Raw genomic sequence first — 17261 nt, 5'->3', positions numbered from 1 at the left:
AAACACAGAGGCATTTACAAATATTGGATAGGGCAATGACTGTTAACATTAATGTAAACATTTTTTAAAATATTAATTCTAGAAATGGAGAGAACATTGTGAGTTTCCATTTGGCATTTTGCACTGGCTTTGTTAGTCATTCACTGATCATTTACTGGATCCAGACTTCTAAACTAGTATATATTTGGCATATCTGGATCCAGATATCTAAACTAGGACAGTTGATGTAACTTTCAGTCAAAAGGTAAGTGTCATGCCTCACAGTAAACATGTAAGAGGTTCTCTCTACATGGTTCAAAGACAAGACAGTTTACTCTTGTTTAATTTGTATCTGAATCATCTGTCCAGGTTATTATCCCAAATATACATATCGCCATGTTCCAGAATTCTATAGAACACCACACCACACCACACCTATAGCACGTCAGAAAAACATCCATTCTTCCATGCTATGCTGAGTTTAAAGGAAGTGTGACAGACACTTGTAGGTGTGCACGTATTTTGTCCTTGAAATGAATTTGTCTTAGTGGCATTGGAAGAAAGCCATGCTGTCCCTAAACCAAGCATCGAGGGAGAAATCTTCTAATGAAGATTGGAAGAAACACAGAAGGCACAGCTACAAGTTTGACAAGTTAGGAATTATCAAAGTTGTTATTTTCTGTCATTCCTGGTTGCACACATTTATTTTATTCAGGGACTATGTTGCTGGGCTGTCAGAGAGCATTGTCTGAGGTTATATGGAGAGAGAGATGTGTTGAATACCTTTTAATAGATATCATCTGTCTGGGGCCAAAATTTGAATCATGCTTTTCCGTCAACGAGACAATTTTAAATCTTGATAGCATGCTGCCATCAAGGAGAATTTTAATGAATTGAGGGCTCTGATCACTTCAAGTGTAACTAACTTGTCCAAGCAGCCTCCCCTTGCACTGAAATCATACTCATCCTAAATCTGGTTACTTTTTCTGAGTCAGTGAAGCACCTCCAAGGATGGAAGTAGAAATTATCTTTCTAGGGATTGTGACTAAGTTTCAGTTGCGTTATAGGAAAGGGGTCCCAATCCAGACCCCAACAGAGAATTCTTGGATCTCGTGCAAGAAGAAATTCAGGGCAAGTCTGCAGTGCAAAGCAAAACCCAGTTTACTAAGAAAGTGGAGAAAGTACAGCAACTCCCATAGACAGTAGGGTGCTCCCCAAAGTAAGCGGAGGAACATGTCCAGCCCTAGGTATAATACTTGTTTATATAGGATAAAAAATATCATAGGGAAATGTGCTCTGCTACAAGGGTTTGTGATAAAGGATTAATTTTCTTAATCACTACATTTTGCAAAAAATCAATATTATCTTTAAAGCAAAATTAGGAATGCTTCTGTTCAATATATCAGGATATCAGGACACTCCCAAGTCTGGGTCTGTTTAGTAAACATTATCAATCTGTTCCATTAACCTTAAACACCTAGAGGCTAGGACTATCTAACTTTATGGAAATGCAGCCCAGCAGGTCCCAGCTTCCTTTTTCCTAGCCCTCACTCAAGGTGGAGTGGCTCTGGTTCGAACGCCTATGACAGTTTTGCCACTTGCATGCTGTTTATCTGCAAATCCTGGGCAGGTCATTTTGTACACAGGACAGTATTATGGAAGGTGGACAGTGAAGAGGAGGTGGCTTCACTCTCCCAGAAGGAAGGAGACAAACATTGGCTAACCACCGACAAGGTGTCTAGGCGCAGTATTAGGTACCTGCTACCTGCTTGATGCCAGTTCCTCATCCTAATGAATGAGCAGAGCAAATGGATATCACCAGCCTTACGGAGCATGATTCATGCATGCACCAGTGAGAGTCCTTCTTCATTTCTGTGACCCAAGCTAATGATTTTTACATGAATCAGGGGAGGATCACGGCAGCCCTCTTTAGAAGAAAATTCCAAAAAAAGATTGAAAGAAAGGATTGCAATGAAGGCAGGAATGAATAAAGAAATGAAGGGAGAAGAGAGGAAGAAAGAGGGAGGGGAGAAAGGAAAAGAAGGACGCAAAGACAGGAAGAAGGGAAGAAAAGAGGGAGGCAAGAAGGAAGGAAAAAATAAAGAAAGGAGCAAGTGTAATAAAGGAACAGAAGAAAGGCAATATGATCGATGAGCATTTTTCTAACTAGACGTTTTGCTAAAGGGCACCTTGGCCAGCCCTAGATTAACAAGAAAGACAAAACTGAAAATACCTTCCACCCAGGACGCTTGAATTCTCCAGCCCTTTCTCCATGAAGCCTCTGGTCCAAAGCATGACCTGTGGAACCCTTTTGTTTTGCCCAGGGTATTTGGCCTTCCAGGAAGGCCCTATTTAAGCCAGGCATTGATTTATAGTCCTTCCCTCTGTTCCTTTCACAACATAAGAAGTCCCCCAGGGTGCCCTGCTTGGGGGAGCCCGAAGACCCTCCTAGGAAGACTTGTAAATATCCTGCGTCAGGAAATCCATTTTCTCCCTGTAACAAAGAGGGCACAAAATGGAATCCTGGCTCCATGCTTTTAACAGCACGTGCTCCCCTCTCTATTGCCAAGTTTCTGTTTCATGTTATATCTCAACATCTAAATCCTCCAAGAATTATTGTAAAACCTGCTTGTGGTTGAGAGGGAGCTTGTCTGGCTCACTCCGCTCCGTAGCCAGTGATAATGAATGGGTCAGCATAATTACCGTGTTTCCTCACACAGGCAGCCAGCTGCTCTGCCAGATTGTGAATTTTTCATTTTCTTTATTTCAAAATCCAGGGTGCTCCTCTGAAAACTTAATAGTTGAACTCTGGCAAGACAGATTTGGAGTCAAAGCCATTCCCACTCATTTTCCTCCCAGTCCTGAAACAAGTGTCTCACCTCTCACTACTTCTGGGCTTTTATGATATTAGGATTTACTGGCGCTCCCCATTAAAACCCAGCACCTCTCTGGAGTTCCAAGCATACCAGTTGCCATGTGATCCAGGAAACTCAGGGGCTAGGAGCTGGCAAAAAATTTAAATAAAACAGCATGATCTGTCTTTAGCAAGAATAAAAGAGTTAGAAATAACCTTTATGGTCCTCTCAGATACAAACAGAAAGACAGCATCATTCTCGGTTCTACAGTCCTGATATTTTACCCACATCATGGTAGAAAGTCATGGTAGAATCCATAAAATAGGAAGGCTGTTGGATTTTTTAAAACATACAGATTTCCAGATAATAGCCAGTTGGTCTTCACTTTAGTTGGGTTCAGAGGTTTTATTTGGACCCTTACAATTGCATCAGTAATTCGGAGTGGCTTCTGTAGAGAACCCCACCCATTCCCTTCACCCACCACGTACATACAAACATATGGTATCTATGCATGTAGGCGTAATTCTTTCAGGTCTAAGTGCCCTCCGTGACCACCCCGTCCAACCTCCTCATTAGCAGCTGGGGCCTCTATTGAGGCTCCCCATGCACATTTTTTTCCTTCCAACTCTTTTCCCTTTTTCCTCCTTCTACAACACACACCTGGGTCCATGCATCAGTGCACACGGAAGGGACCCTGAACGATAGAAGGACATGAGGGGAATGTTTCCACTCCTGAAGCCCATGGTGGGAAAGGGACAACTCTTCTCGGCAGTTTGGATAGAGGGTGGAGACAACTTTAACATTAAACACAACCACAACCCCTGCCTTGTCAGAGGTTCGCTCTTCTGCAGAAAGCCTGGTAAAGGAGTTTGGTGTGCTGGGTTAACTAAGAGCACTTCCTTCATGGTGGGCCTTCTGAGCCTTTACCGTGGCTCTCCCTGGGACAGGGACTTCCCAAAGGCATTTTTTTTCAGACAAGCATCCTCTGTGTACACAGTTTGGGAAACACGGCCTATTGCTTAGTCAGATGGGACAAGCGAGGTCCGTATGGTGAGAGTACTGGGAGGGTCAGAGAAGTGAACTGAGCTTGAAGGCAAAAGTGATTTCCTGGCCCACGGGCCCTGATGAGTTAGGATTTCCCTGAGATGCGAGGAAGGCCATCCCAGGTAGAGGAAACAGCATTAGTTATCAGGGGCTGGGGTAATCATCAGGCTTAATTCCCTTCTTAACTCCTCACCTCCTCATCCCGCTCAGACAGTTCTCCCCCAGGGAAGAAATCCCTGCCCACTTTTTTTTTTTTTTTTGAGATGGAATCTCATTCTATTTCCCAGGCTGGAAGGCAGTGGTGCCGTCTCAGCTTACTTCAACCTGTGCCTCCCAGGTTCAAGCAATTCTCCTGCTTCAGCCTCCCGAGTAGCTGGGACTGCAGGCATGTACCACCACGCCTAGCTAAATTTTGTATTTTTAGTAAAGATGGGGGTTTCACCATATTGGTCAGGCTGGTCTCAAACTCCTGACCTTGTGATCCACTCACCTCAGCTTCCCAAAGTGCTGAGATTGATCCACCGCGCCTGGCCACCACATTCTCTTTTTAAGAGTCGCGGTCCCAGACATCTCCCATATTTGTAATTATGGTGGTTGCCTTTGTGTTTAAATGCCGCACAAGAGTTTAGCAGGCTTGTGAGATATTGGTAATGAGCTATTTCTCAGGGCATGTGTGCTTCCTGCAGTCATGACACATACATGTGTCAATGGGAACACTTCAATTAGAAGTTTTACAAAGGGATGTCTGTACATAAAGGAAACTGAAAAATAAAAATAGGATGGGGGAAAGCTATGAATAAAAAACACTCATGCAGTTTGGCCCCAGAGAGAACTGCTAGCACGTGGAAAGGTGTGTATATGTGTATATAAATATGTTCATATCAGCATATGTACATGTAAATATGTTTATATACGTGCACACATTCATACACATGTACACATGCATATTCACGTAAGTATATTTCACACACAAATACACATGTACATATATACATAGGTATATGTAATGGTTGAGAAGACATCACACATCTTGCAATCTGCCCTTTTAAAAATGTTTGTTGGTTGGGCGTGGTGGTATCTGTAATCCGAGCACTTTGGGAGGTAGAGACAGGAGGATTGCTTGAACCCAGGATTTCAAGACCAGCCAGGGCAACGTAAGGGAGATCCCATCTCTACAAAACATTAACAAATTAGCCAGGCCTTGTGTCACCCACCTATCTGTGGTCCCAGCTACTTGGGAGGCTGAGGGAGGAGGATCACTTGATCCCTGGAGGTCAAGAGTGCAATGGTATGTGATCGCACCACTGCACTCCAGCCTGGGCAACAGAGCGGGTCCCTGTCTCAAGTAAGTTAAACTACCTGTGCAGTAAGCTTTTTATCCTGTTATTTAGAATTCTCTGCAAATGTTTGTCAGTCACTATATTCTCCTGGGCTAAGGGCCCACTGTGTTAACTCCATCCTCTCTGGAGTCCATCCCTAGCCTCTGTGCTGCTCTTTGCTTTTTAACCTTCTGACTCCAGGAAGTGGGTGAGGTCCTGCTGGGTCCCTGTGCAAGGACAACGGTTTTGGAGACGGTTTCCTCTACGGCAGGATGTGCATCTGACGACCTGTACTCTCTTTCTCTCTCTCTCTCTCCTCTCTCTCTCTCTGTCTCCTCTCGCCCCGCAGTGCCAGGCTTCCCGTATCCAGCTGCCACCGCCGCGGCAGCCTACCGAGGGGCGCACCTGCGTGGCCGCGGCCGCACCGTGTACAACACCTTCAGGGCCGCGGCGCCCCCGCCCCCGATCCCGGCTTACGGCGGGTAAGTGGGGCAGCCTCCAGGGCGGGCCTCCCTGCACCAGTTCTCCCTCCCCAGAGGCACGGAGCTGTTTGCCAATGCATGACGGTCTTGACTCCCCCCAGCCCCCCACCTCCCACCCCAGAACCGCCCCCAGCATGCAGCCCTACGCGCACCTGCAGTGGAGCACCTTGCTAAGAGTATTGAAAAATGAGTGTAATTTGTCCTGTCATGGTTAGTGCCTTTAAGCATTCTACATGTCACATGTTGTTATGTAAATTCTCTTTGAAACTGAATGCTGGAGAACAGAGAAATGGTTACAGCCAAAGATGTATTTCTGATGATTGCAAACATCTGGTTATTAAGGAGGTTGGACCACATCTGCCCCTTGAATTCCTCCACGGAAAGACTCAGTGAGGTTTTCATACATAAACATCACTGGGGTGGTATTGCCTCCTCCCCAGAGATATCTTGAGCTTTAATTCATGAACCTTTGCTTGCAAAGAGAAAATTAGTTGTGGAGTCACATGCAAAAAAGCAAGAGTTAATGAAATTGGAGTTAAGATGCATTGTAGTTCCATTTTCCAAAACGGCATTTGTCTTCCTTTCTCCTCTGTGGGGAAAAGGCAGATTGCTCTGTTTCCCATTGCCAATTTGCACCTCCTGTGCATGGACTTTGATACTGCCAGGTGAATATTGAGGAATGGCGTCAATGCTCAGTAAGAGAGATGAAAAACGGTACTGATATGTTGGGTGCCAGTCTTGAAATGCTAGTCCCTCTGCCCTCTTTTAGGGATCTTGCTAGAATATCCCTGCACCTCTGCAGTTGGGGATGCCTCCACAGCCGTGGTCCTAGACCAGAGCACATTTGCAAGGTCTGGAGACATTTTTGGTTGTTGCAACAGGAATGGAGAGATGCTGTGTCCTCTACTGGGTCGAGTCTAGGGATGTTTCTCAATAGCTCCCAGCAACAAAGACTTATCAGGCTCAAAGTCAGTCATGCTGCAGCTGAGAAACCCTGCTCTATGTTCAATTCAGCAATCCCCAAAAGGGTCTGGCAGGAGGCTTTCCTGGCCAGCGACTGACATTCTGACTGGTAGAAGAAAACAGGGCTGCATTTAGGACTGTGTGAAAAGGGTTAATGTCCTTTGTATAGCTGTTGCTTGTAAATCCTTCAGAAAATCTAAATTAGCCTAGATCATCTATTATACTCATGACAGAAGGAAACCCTTTTTTTCAGTGCCTGTCCATTCTAAAACAGAGCATCTGAAACGTTTCAAAAATAAACACAGTAAAACAAAGAAAGAAAGAAATGAGCCTATGTAAAACTATCAGGAAGGGAAAATTAAGGAAAAGTAGTAAGACAATGTCCATCAAGTTTCCTGTGTCATTAGAATTGGGTCAACTCTGAGCTTCTTGGACAAAACAAGAGCGCTCTCTCTCTCTCTTTATATATATACATATATATATATATGTATATATATATATATATATATATATATATCTCCTAACTGAAAAGATATTGGATAGTAACAAACCAAGAATGAATCGGCTATAAATTCTCCCTCATGCCTATCAAATGTATTTGCATGTCTTAAGCCTTATATATATATGACCATGCAATGTAAGGAATTGTTGATATAATTTTTATTCTCTGGTCTAACAGTACTGAGCCCATTTTATGGATACAGAAATGCAAAAATAAAGATTTGTTATTCCCAAGATCATGTAATGGGTTATGAAGGAAAAATAACGTCCCATGTTACCTCTGGGCTCCTCTAATTAGTAAGGCAAGATTCGTAAGCTATAAATGCAAAATTGCACACACCACATTCGTTTGTCTGAAAATTGTTCTCAGTACATGGCAACTGAAGCTTTTTGGTATATCTACCATCAGTATCGCACTACTATATTAAACAGCAAAAGAAATAAAAGGAAAATTACATAGCTTATCCTCACACGAACAATTTGTAAACATCTCAGAATAACACACCTGCTGTAAAATCAAAATTAGCTAACTTATAATGAACATGCTCTTTGTTGGGAATAACCATGCATAACTAATTAGTGCCATGTTCACCAGGGAGAGACACAGGCATTTCCAAATGATCAAACAATGTGTTTGTCACTACTTGGGATGGAAATTAATTTTAATATTCCAGCAATATCTGTGATCAGTTTGGTGATAAAGGTGGATTGTGCCTCTTTGCTGATAACTGTATGGCTGGAATTCTGAAGCCATACTTGGAGGGAAGATCAAATTCTCAACAGAGAAGTAGTTATCCCCAGAAGGATTGGGGTTGCAGGCGTTCATGTCTGCAACAATCTGTTAGAGCAAGTTGCTGGTCAAAAAGAAGGAAATTCATCTGGTTGCTTCAGTGGATTATAAACTGCCGGGAGTGAATTGGCATGGAATGAAAAACTTTAAGCCCAACGTTTTAAAGGTTCCCTTTCTCCTCAGGAATATAAAGCTCAGGCTGCAGGAGATGGCAGGGGGATGGTTCCTCTTCAAAAGGAACACAGCAGAGTGGGACACAGGCCAAGAGTTGGCTGGAAGATTGAGGACCCCTGTCTTATGTTCAGTGAAAGCAAATAGCAGAGGTTGGAAGTACTCATTGTCGGGAAGTAGCATCATTAGGATTCAGGTGGTCCAGAGAATATGTGTTTCCTGTAGCCTTTTGTCTCTAAAGTCCTTTGGAGGAAAACTTCTAGGTTTGAGTGACATCTTTATCCCAGCCCTGTTCAGCTCACCCTATGACCCTTTGACTCACACCTATCATGCTTTAGGCACTGTTGTGTGCTAAAGAGACAAATGGCACCTTCAGAGCTGTTTCTTCTGGTTGGGGCAGGGGATGACATGCAAGGCAACCATTTCAATAAACGGTGATAATTGATACAAGAGGCTATTGTGTGAGTACCAGGGAAAGGTCCTTAGCCCAACGTGGGTGTTTCAAGAAGGCATCCAAGAAGCGAAGAAATAGGGGACACATGTAAGTCCAAATATTTCCTCAATTGCCACAGTAAAATCTTTCTGTGTTCCCTCCCCTACCCTGACACCCAGCCACCTCCATCTTTTCTGAGATATCCCCTAACTGCATTTATTAAGAATGTATTGTTTCCACTGTCACCAGTTGAAGGCCTAACTGCCAAGCTTAATCTGTTCTTCCTGAAGTATCCGATATGAATCTATGTTCTTACTAAAAACAGCAGTCAAAAGATGTATCCTAGGTCTATGCATGATTTCCATATTTTTTTCCTCCTGGGAGACTGAAGAAAATATCCCTTCGAATCTCCATGGCTACTTCTGTGGAAGCTTGGGTGATCCTTGGAGGTATCCAATATAAAGATAGTCACATGAGAAGAGTCCCTAAGCATGATCTTCATTTATTTCCTTTTTAAAAATTTAATTTTTTAGACAGAGTCTCACTTTGTCACCCAGGCTGGAGGGCAGTGGTGCGATCTCGACTCACTGCAACCTCTACCTCCCGGGTTCAAGCAATTCTCCCGCTTCAGCCTCCCAAGTAGGTGGAATTATGGTGCCTGCCATCACATCTGGCTAATTTTTTATTTTTAGTAGAGATCGGGTTTCACCAGGTTGGCCAGGCTGATCTCGAACTACCGACCTCTTGGCCTTCCAAAGTGCTGGGATTATAGGCATAAGCCATTGTGCCCAACCATTCATCCATTTCCTTTGATGGTTTTTTCCTTCCATGTCTTGGTATTTTCTGAGTATCAGCTTCCACACAGCTGAAGAACATACGTTATGAAGAGGCCCCATTGTCTTCTGTCTCACATGCTAAATAGAAACCCCTTGGGACATTAATACCTGACTCCCCCTGGGGTAGGGACAATTGTGGGCCATGGTAGGATCATAGGAACAAGTGGAAAACCCTAGGCCAAACCAACCAACTCCTAATTGATTGCCGACCTCAACTGAATCAGACAGTGATGAATTAGAAAGTAAGGTCTACATAGCCGACGGAATTTTACTGTCTTAGGAAGACACTGGGTTTAAGGTAAGACTGGGCCTTAGTATTCTACCCATACTGGCCTGGATAGCTTACTTAACATCTGTAGACACAGTTTCCTTAAGAGGAGAATGAGGGATCTACCTGCCCCCAAAGGGTTGATAAAAGGTGAAGAAGGAAAATCCATGTAAGGTGACAACTTGGTCCATCGCATGACATGCATTCAGTGAACTGTACCTACTGTTCTCTAGGTTGATGTACTTAGGGACTTTATAACCACCTATACTCTTCTGGACATCCCCTTTTGCTTATGGTTGAGTACACAAGAGGACCCCATGCCTCTCCCTCTATGCATTGCTTATGGTTGAGTACACAAGAAGACCCTATGTCTCTCCCTCTATGCATCATTTTTCTTTGCTAGGGAGCACTTGAAGTTTCACAGACGTCCGTTTCCTTCAAGCCACAGAAATAGCTGAGGCACTTCCATTGCTTATGGAATATGTAGATTGGAAATACAGTACTAAGTAAGTAATAGTCACAGAGAGAGCAGAGTGGAGTTTTCCTTATTTCTCCTTGCATTTGATCCTGGAGTCAATTTGATTGTTCAGTTTGACTGAGAAGCTACAATGCCTGGTCTAGCTTCCTATGGCTCACATTTGGGAGGAATTATCCAAGAGGTAATTGCCATTCAGGAAGCTCACAAGCTGGTTATTTATGCATCAAGATAAAAAGTGGAAGCATTGGAGACAAACCCTATAGACTTAGTATCTCTAAGATTAGAAAACAGCAGCTAGACCCCAATCTCCTTCCTCAGAAAGGAGCTCCCTGAGTGCCTATTACGTACCAAGCATATTTCATGGGCGTACAATGGACTGCTCTAATGGATCATCACATGTGTTACTGTTTTTGAGATGGAGTCTCACTCTGTCACCCAGGCTGAAACGCAATGGTGTGATCTCAGCTCACTGCAACCTCCTCCTCCTGGGTTTGGGCAATTCTCCTGCCTGCAGTCTCCCAAGTAGCTAGGATTATAGGCATGAGCCACCATACCTGGCCATGTTTTCTATGATTATTCTAAGCCTGAGCATCTAGCATCAGCTGAGGCCTTGGGTCTTGATTCTCTAGGTATCTGAGCAAGATTCTCTGCCCTTTCTCAGGTAATTAATTATCACACATCTGTATAAACTTCCCAAAGATTCCTTGAGAAGTATTTTGAGGAGACTGTGTACCATTTGGGATATAGGAAAGGTAAGAGAGTAACCCAAGAAAAAGCTTAAAGCTGGCCAGGGGAAAAACAAATAGATCCTTTGGGAATGTTTTCCGGTAAAGTCCTAAAAAGCCTCTGACACCAATCTGTGGGACTATCTATCTTTCTGTGTACAGATCAGCCATGCTTTCTGGTTTTATTCTCTAAATATCAAAATCCCAAATTTGTATTATTTGATGCTTAGGAACTTTGTTCATTTAATAATAGGAACAAAAGTCATCATTACCCATCCTCAGAATACTTTACACACAGGGATGTCCAATCTTTTGGCTTCCCTGGGATAGACTGAAAAAATTGTCTGGGTCACACATAAAATACACATACACAACAGCTAACGAGCCACACATAGACAAAAAGAAATCACAAAGAAAGTCTCATGTTTTAAGAAAGTTAATTAATTTGTAACGGGCTGCATTCAAAGCTAGGTGCATCATAGGTCCACGTGCAGCCTACGAGCTGTGGGTTGGACAAGCTTGCTTTGCAGAATTCTCTGTCTATAAAGTCTGACTTCTTTGCTAGTTTCAAAATGTAACCCAATGGCGTCTTGATAGAGTGAATTTATAGACAAACATCATGAATCAGCGGTCTTGAAAGCTTTTTTTTTTTTTTTGGAGGGGAGAATGTGAAAAGGCATTTTCACAGATGCCTTTAATAATCTGATTAAAAATTTTCTCTAGGAAAATGTGTAAAAACACACAGCACACACACACACACCTCCCATTCTATACAAATGCCAGCCAGTTTATGATCCCACCTGATATCCAGTCAAAAATAGCTGTATTTGAACACATTAAAAGGTCTAATTTATTTTCTAGTTGGGAGGGGCATCTGGGTAGACTAAAGAGCCTTTTCTGTAAAAATATACTTGTGACTGGTATGTGTTGTTACACAAGCAGATTGTATAGTTTGGGCATTTTATACATTTTTTTTTTACAGTAAACTAATTTTCTATAGTGCAATCACTGCCTGACTTGCATTCAGTTATTTACTGCTATTGCTTTTCTAAGAAAATACGATGTGCATTTGCATTATGTCCTTGCAAAAGCATATTAAGTCCCAACATGATTGACAAGCAAAACAATTACCTTTGCATGGCTAGACGGACCACCTCTGCATTGAAACAGGACTGCACCTGTTTAGTGCACGATGGTAACTCCCTTCTAACTGTTCTGTGGTTAATTTATCTACAGCTGTACCGTAGACATGGATCCCTGTGCCTCTTTCCCTACATCTGATATTTTAAGTGCAGCTGTTTGATGGGGCTTCAAAAGTTATTTGGATACATTTTTGGAAACTAGCCTAAGACTTCGTGATAAGAGCTTTCCTGCAACCGGCTCCTCCTTTAGAATATGACGTAGGAGGCTAACCTTCAGTTTTGTCTCAGATGTGAAGTTAACTAACACTTGGGGGATGGTGTTGCATGGAGCAACAATTCTCATACTCCTGGGACCAGCAGCATCATCATAATCTGTTAACTTGTTAGAAATGCAAACTCTTAGATGCTGTCATCCGTATCTATTGAATCAGAACCTGTTGGCTGGGCATGGGGCCCAGCCATCTGTGTTTCAACAAGTCCTCTAGGTGATTCTGATCCACATTCAAGTTTGACCACCATTGCCTGCCATAGTACTTAAGAGTTTGGGCTGTGGAGCCAGACTTCCTGGGCTCGAATCCCAGTTCAGTCAATACCAAGCTCTTTCAGTTTCTCCATGTCTAAGGAGGCAACGATATATCCATCTCACAGGGGTGTTATGAGGAATGAGTGGGATCATGAGCACAGAACTTCTAAACTAGGAACTGATCCTTGATAAGCGTTCTACAGATGTGAGTAGTGGCAGTAATGCTGCTCATGCTGTTACTCTTAAGGAGAAAACCTCTTTTGATAAAATTGGCTTCCCATTACATGCCTTTATTTCACACTGCCAGCGAGGATGACTACATTGGTTCCACGATTTTTAGAGTTATCATATAGATCACTCATCCTTTATTTCTCTCCAAGACGTACATGTGCACTTTGAAAACAAGTGATCCCTCTGTGATGGGGTTTATAAAAGCAACTACAGTCACCTTTCCTCCAGGAAGCCACCGTATTTAGACCCGAATGCTAGATATTATACCTTTCCCCCGGCCCCTCCAAAAAGCTAGGCACCTTTCAGACATGCGACTTGCCTTGCTCTGTCTCCGGCATCCTCCCCACCCCCAACCCTTTGCCTTGCCAGCTCTTCCTTTCTCTCCACTGAGCCAAGGCTTTTAAGTTTCTGTGGCATTTGCTCAGCCTGTCTCATCTCTGCTGCTGGCCCTGCCTCCTTCCGGTCCACATTCAGGACACCTCTGCTGCTCTCTCCTGCAGCATCTAACACAGCTGCAGTTGTACAGTTTTGTGCGTAATTTGTGACTGTGTGCCCCACTCCCTGTACACCCTGGGAGGGCACATTTACTGAGGGGGCTTGCTTCCTCTGTCTCCATGCCTTGGCATAGTAGTTGAGGTACAGGAAACCTTTCAATCATTGAGAATTAGTTCTTTTTCAGTTTGAGCTTTCCACGATGGGAAAGCCAGATCATTTCCTCTTTGGTTCAATGTCTCATCAATGTGGGATGTCAGTATCCCCCAAGTAACTTTCCATGGCCCGTGATGGAGGACAAAGCATGGCAATCAGGTCACCCTAGTGAACAGAGACTCCTAAGAGCAAACATCAAGGCATGTTCTTTCCTTACCTTTAGGCAATATTGGTACAAATAGGCTTGACATGGAGGCACAAAACGGGGCATGGTGCGTAACAACTTGTATTAATGAAAGAAGGGATCAGTTTCTTGGCCAGAGCTCAGCCTTAGCCACATCACAGAACCCCACTCCGGGCCCACACCCATGCCATGTGCCCTGCTGGAAGAACACCCAAGGCCTGGGCTTAGTTCTTCCCTCCATCATTCCCAGAAGATCAGAGACAGATGAGGTTCCCCTAGAGATATTTAGAAGACATTATTTCCCATATCTAAAGGTACATGTTCATATTTGGTTAAAAGTATAGTTTACTTCTAGACTGCTTTCTGTCTAGTCTTTTACCCTGGTCTCCTAATTGAGGTTCGAGTCTTTGAATCGTATTTCTCCTCCATGGACAACACCCACTGATACTGAATAGCCAAATCATAGACAAACCTGAGGCTCTTCCTGACCCATTATAGAATTCTACCTGGAGTTGATAAAGAAATGACTCGGTCATCTCCTGACACCTTTTCATGCCCAATCTTCCCTAAAACATGGGCCCTAGTCACTCAGTTAATGTACATCTTCTAGGTAATAAGCAACGTGTCTAGAATTGAGAGAGAATGTTAGCTAAGCCACTGGGTGTAGCTTTTAAGGTGCAATGAGTCACATGCACACATACATTTAACGTGAGGCAGAAATTGATGAGTGGCTCAGGTAAGAGACTGAAAAGTGATGCTGGTGTTCCTACTGGGAGAAGTCACCCAGCTGCAGGTGAGCACCGGGTCTCAGACATGGTGACCTTTGTTAGAGCTACATCGTTAAGGATGGTGCCCATCCCTTTGCAGGCATTATCCTGTGACACCCTCCCTTGAGGTGGGCACTTAGCTACTTTCCCATTTTACAGATGAGTAAGGTTCAGGTATCTCAAGCAATGTGTCCAAAGGTATTGAGCTATTGAGGATGCTGCAATTTGATGCAAATGTCCATGTGCTTCCCATCTGACTAGGCTCTTGAAAGATCATCTCACTGCTTTCGCATGAGGATACTGGAAGAAAGGACATTGCCCACACAAGTCATAGCACGTGCAAGGGCATGGCTGCAAGAATGGGTCAGAGCCGTTTTGATATGGTTAAGTGATCAGTTCTGTGGATTGGGACCCACACTAAATATTTGTTGCTCACCTCTCATCAGATCTGCTCCAAGTCCTGTTGGCAGAGGGTGACTCTGCCTTCTGACCCCCAACCGACATTCTCACTTTACGTTGGAAATGTTGAAAAAGAGTTCAAAGCATAGCTCAGGACGCTGCACACCTCAGCATCTTGGATTAGGGCCTTACGCCCCTTCACAAGTGCTCTAGTGAAATGTAACCCTCCCGGATCAAATGTGAACCACAGCCGAAAGCTATTCCTACCAATCTCCTTAGCGTGCAAAATCCCTGATGCATTTTTAAGGATAATGGTACTTGGAGTTTAGTCAACAACTCCTGAATACTCTAAGAAGCACACTAGAGTGTTCTCCAACAAACCAGTGTCACAATTGCATGTGTGTATCAGTACTTTGTGTGTGTGCTATAAAATGCCTTCCCTTGGCTGAATATGCTTGGCTTACATGTGGGTCCAGTCTGCTACTGAAATCTGCTGGAATCCTTTGGTATTAAGGTTGTCCTTAGAACCTCAGCCTCATTCAGTGGTGGCGATCATAAGTCATCTGGAAACTCCATGGGAAGATACTGGGGATGATTGCAAATAACCACTGTCGTTTTAAAAATAGATGTTTAGAAAGTTTTATGTCCAAGACGCCTTGTGGTCCTTACAAAAGCCTGTGAAGGGTACATATGATTCTCATTAAACTCATTTTAATGCTTAGGAAATATAAATCAGTTTCTCACGATCGCATAGCTAAAAGCTGTTTTCTGGTTACTTTACTCAAAGTATACCAAAAAGCTTCAGGAGAATCATTCCCTAACTCCTGTCCCTAGCCCTCTGAATTCTCTTCTCTTGGGATGGTGACCCTATGGGTGGCAATCAGAAAGCTGTTGTCAGATTGGGCTTGTTCAATAATGGTATGGGACCTTTGCTTCGTCTAGATATAATTTATGAGAACATATAGACATTCACCTGCATATACCCATGTACATAAAAATACAAATACATATAAATATCCCACTACACTTGTATAAGCATACACATGCACCTGTGTTTATATATGTACATACTATACAGACGTTCAAACATGCATTCCTCCACACTTGTCCGTATTAACATACACACATACAAATAAGCACACAATCCACTTGTACACATAGACCTGTGTGCACACAAAACACATTCTTGAGCACGTACCCATGCTCACCCACATATGATTAGAGATATTGTCCATTTACCATAAAATAATGCACATGGAATTATCAAATAAACTACAGTGTGAAATAATATAGAAGAAAAAAATTTTAAATCATTTGTGTTGTCCAGCTCACCTAAGGTCATTCCGCTCTAGCTCAGATTGAGAATTCTGCAGTCTATGTCTCTAGCCTTATAATCTTATTTTTAAACAGATGGTTTGGGGGTTTGTTCCGTGGGGTAGAGGGTTATGTGGTTTCATTGCCAACTCTGACCTATTAAGATGCTCATGTCTCTCTGGGCCTCTTAAAATAAATCTCAGTCCTCTTTGCATTTCAAAGCTGTGCATTTCTGTACCCACTCCTGAGAGAGTGGCAAGTTTGGGACCCAGCACACCACGACCACCACGTCCTAATTCTGGCCAACACCGAAGCCCCGCCTAATTTTCTCGGTTCGCTCAACGGGTGTTGTCTCCAACCTCCTTAATCAATGTGAAGCGATCCTCGGTTCCTCTGTTTTGGATTGCGACCAGACTAACCTCGCCAGTGCAGGGGTTGGTGTGTCTGCATGGGAAATGCACTAATATGGATGTTTCTCTTTGTGTGTGCACCCTTGCAGTGTTGTTTACCAGGATGGATTTTATGGTGCAGACATTTATGTAAGTATTCATTCACGTGCATGCCGTCCCCATTTCCTCCTGGAGTCATTCTTTTTACAAGTTTGCTGCAAATTTCTCTCCTTAGTCTGTAGGAAAGAATTCAGTGGCTTGTCTTGCAGGGTGGAAGGCCGTCTGCTTCTGAGCGCATGGCAGACATCACTAGCCGTTTAGGGGAGTGGAATTAACTATTTGATCAACTTCAGAATAAATACGATCCCCACAAAAAGTCGGCCACTGAAGACCCCACTTCACCGACAGAGAAATTGTCTCTCAAATTCTTAATATGTTTTGTTTTTCGTATAATATTTAGGATAACAGCTGTAGTTGCCAGCTGCAGAGGGTTAAAAAGATATTTTCATGGCTGATATTTGATGTCTGTCCTAAAAAAGTTATTTATCACAGCAGGCTTAAGAATACTTTGTCTCTCTGGACATAGATGAGTTTAGCCCCAAACATCTCCTAATTCTCTTAATAAAATGTTTGTTAGACTGAACCAGGAGCCCCCAATTCCTTTAGCCTTTTATTCCATTTCCCCCAATTACCTGACTTAAAATTGCTTGCTAAATAGTAAGACCTTATTAAGTGTTTTTAGGAAAGAGTAGGCTATTTCTCATTATGGGGACCGTAATCAAACTTACCTATGTTCATCTAGAGGTAGTTATTCTCCCAC

At 43.2% G+C, this 17261-nt stretch overlaps 1 protein-coding gene across 40 annotated transcripts in view; it reads left to right on the top strand.

Moving 5' to 3' along the window:
• Window positions 1-17261, top strand: part of RBFOX1 (RNA binding fox-1 homolog 1) — a 754257-nt gene that overhangs the window by 689872 nt on the left and 47124 nt on the right. For 25 of the 40 annotated variants that reach the window (XM_017533966.2, XM_037740311.1, XM_037740353.1 and 22 more), the window contains one exon: window positions 5547-5679. In XM_017533966.2, the coding sequence (XP_017389455.2) occupies window positions 5547-5679 (133 nt within the window). Of the gene's footprint in view, window positions 1-5546; window positions 5680-16551; window positions 16592-17261 lie in introns of all 40 variants that reach the window. The other 15 variants (XM_017533943.2, XM_037740359.1, XM_017534036.2 and 12 more) reach the window with 1 other exon arrangement.

This window comes from Cebus imitator, unplaced genomic scaffold (genome assembly GCF_001604975.1).
Source record: "Cebus imitator isolate Cc_AM_T3 unplaced genomic scaffold, Cebus_imitator-1.0 Scaffold4, whole genome shotgun sequence".
NCBI classification, from domain to species: Eukaryota; Metazoa; Chordata; class Mammalia; order Primates; family Cebidae; genus Cebus; species Cebus imitator.
This window is presented reverse-complemented; position numbering and strand designations above follow the sequence as displayed.